The following is a 2,110-nucleotide window of genomic DNA, read 5'->3' as shown; positions in this document are numbered from 1 at the left end:
TATCACATACTTTAAGACTTTTACTCAAGTAATATTCCTAAAGGAGACTTTAACTTTTACCAAAGTAACGTTTTGGTAAGATACTTGTACTTTTACTCAAGTATCACTTTGTGGTCTTTCTACAACACTGACAGTGACGTGCATTCATTGAAGGAATACATGAATGTTAACATGTTCTCATCATCTCATGATGTCACACTCATTACATCACATTCATATTTAGTAAAAGCAGCTGGAAACAGACCCAGAASCACGTATCCTCCTCCTTCTGAGAAGTATGTTCCGGCCTCAGAGAGCCCCTCGTAGCACGGAGTGACCCCAAAGGTCTCCGCTGCAGAGGACAGGGGGTGTCCATCGAGCTGAAGGTCCTTCAGACAGCCAGAGAAGCTGTAAGCTGAGTTTCTCTGAACAGGATCAGAAATAAATGGGTTTTATTCAAACAGGAAGATTCAATYATTCACAAAAAAATGTTTATTYATCATTAACACAAAGATAAAACACATGAGGGCTCCTACTTGACTGAAACAGATTTCAAATCGTTTTATCTAAAGAAACGAGACACGATGTCAGGATTGATGTGGTAGAACCCAAAGTGCAGGCAGACTGGATCAATGAAAAAACAACAACTGGTTTATTAAATAAAAGAAAAAGGCCGATGTGGCAGAATAAAACTAACAAAAAATAACAACAGATCCACAGATGTTCCACAAGTCTTAGATCAGGGCTCAGAAGGACACTTCAGAACAGTCCAAAGTTTGGTTCTGATCCAGTCTGGTGTTTTAGTTGTGCTTTTGTGGCATTTTCCTGTTTAAGAACCCATGATCTGCAGTAAAGCTGTCTGACACTAGGTCAGGGGTCTGCGACCTTTACGAACACAGGAGCCATTTGTGCTCCTTGTCTCACCAACAAAATGTGTCTGGAGCTGCAAAACAAGCTATAACTGTGATTTTCAACTRGTGGTCTGTGGGCCTTTTCGAGGCCTTTTCGGGAACCTTCAAGGTCAGAGGAGTTGACGTTATAAAACTACAAAAATATTGCTATTATTGTAATATTATTTATTATTATACACATCAGGACAAAAAAAAAGACCATATTCATGTAAACAAGAAAAACACCATATATAGTTTATACCCAATTTCATAAAAACTAGTACAACTGAATTATTCAGGCATATTTTTTCTAATTCTTATTATGTAGTCTTCAAGTTATTTAAAGGTAATTCTGAAGAATTTGAGACAAACATCATAGAAAGAAGTTGGATTATTTAAGTAAACAACCGTCTCACATGAGGTAACATGTTTTACGTTTTATATTAGTAGTATTTATCACATATTTACATACAAATTGATTTCTGTTGTGAGTATAAAAACAAAACAAAAAAATTGTTTTAGTCACATTTTTAAAGAGCCACTGCAGAGGGACCAAAGAGCCACATATGGCCCCAGAGCCACAGGTTGCAGACCCCTGCACTAGGTAGTATGCTCCAGAATGCCTTGATAGTCTTAAGATTTCATCGTAACCTGCACAGGTTCAAAACATCCTGTGCCAGATGCAGCAAAGCAGGACCAGAACAGAACTGAGCCTCCTTCATGGTTTACTGCAGGTAAAGGTTCTGTTGTTTAACTTTGGGTCTTTGCACATTAAGCTGGTGGGAACTGGTTTCCAGTTTGGTCTAATCCTTCAGAAAGGATATTGTCTCAGAAACGGTTTGTCTCGTCACTCCTCCCTGGTCGTCTTCTTTCATGTCCACTTGGTGACAAACAGCCACTGATGGTGTGATCTGACCGTCTGATTACAAGCTGAAGACATCTGTGAGGCTGATCAGAGGAACATGAGTTTAACATGTCCCTGTGGTCAACTCTGTTCTAAGTGTACACTGTAAAAATAACTTGTAAGATTTACTTGAAAAAAAATCCTCTAACAAATTTGCATTAATGTTTGTTAAGTAAATTTAAATACTACAAATTCATGTAATATTTACTCATCATTATCTAGTAAAAGTTATTAAGAATATAGTTAAAGATTTGTGAATAAATCAGGTAAATTTTACTTAATTTGCTCAATTAAATGTTATAAGATTTGAGCAAATTAACTAAAATTTACCTGATTT

The 2,110-nt window shown here is 36.8% G+C and overlaps 1 protein-coding gene across 1 annotated transcript in view; it reads right to left on the bottom strand.

The window, feature by feature from the left end:
• Window positions 1–2,110, bottom strand: part of LOC106529780 (laminin subunit alpha-4) — a gene marked incomplete at its 5' end in the record, with an annotated part of 11,197 nt that overhangs the window by 7,052 nt on the left and 2,035 nt on the right. The window contains 1 exon segment of the mRNA XM_014025282.1: window positions 245–404. Within this exon segment, the coding sequence (XP_013880736.1) occupies window positions 245–404 (160 nt within the window).

This window comes from Austrofundulus limnaeus, unplaced genomic scaffold, assembly GCF_001266775.1.
Source record: "Austrofundulus limnaeus strain Quisiro unplaced genomic scaffold, Austrofundulus_limnaeus-1.0 Scaffold465, whole genome shotgun sequence".
In the NCBI taxonomy this organism is placed as follows: Eukaryota; Metazoa; Chordata; class Actinopteri; order Cyprinodontiformes; family Rivulidae; genus Austrofundulus; species Austrofundulus limnaeus.
The sequence above is the reverse complement of the archived record's forward strand: the minus strand, read 5'-3'. Positions and strand labels throughout refer to the sequence as shown.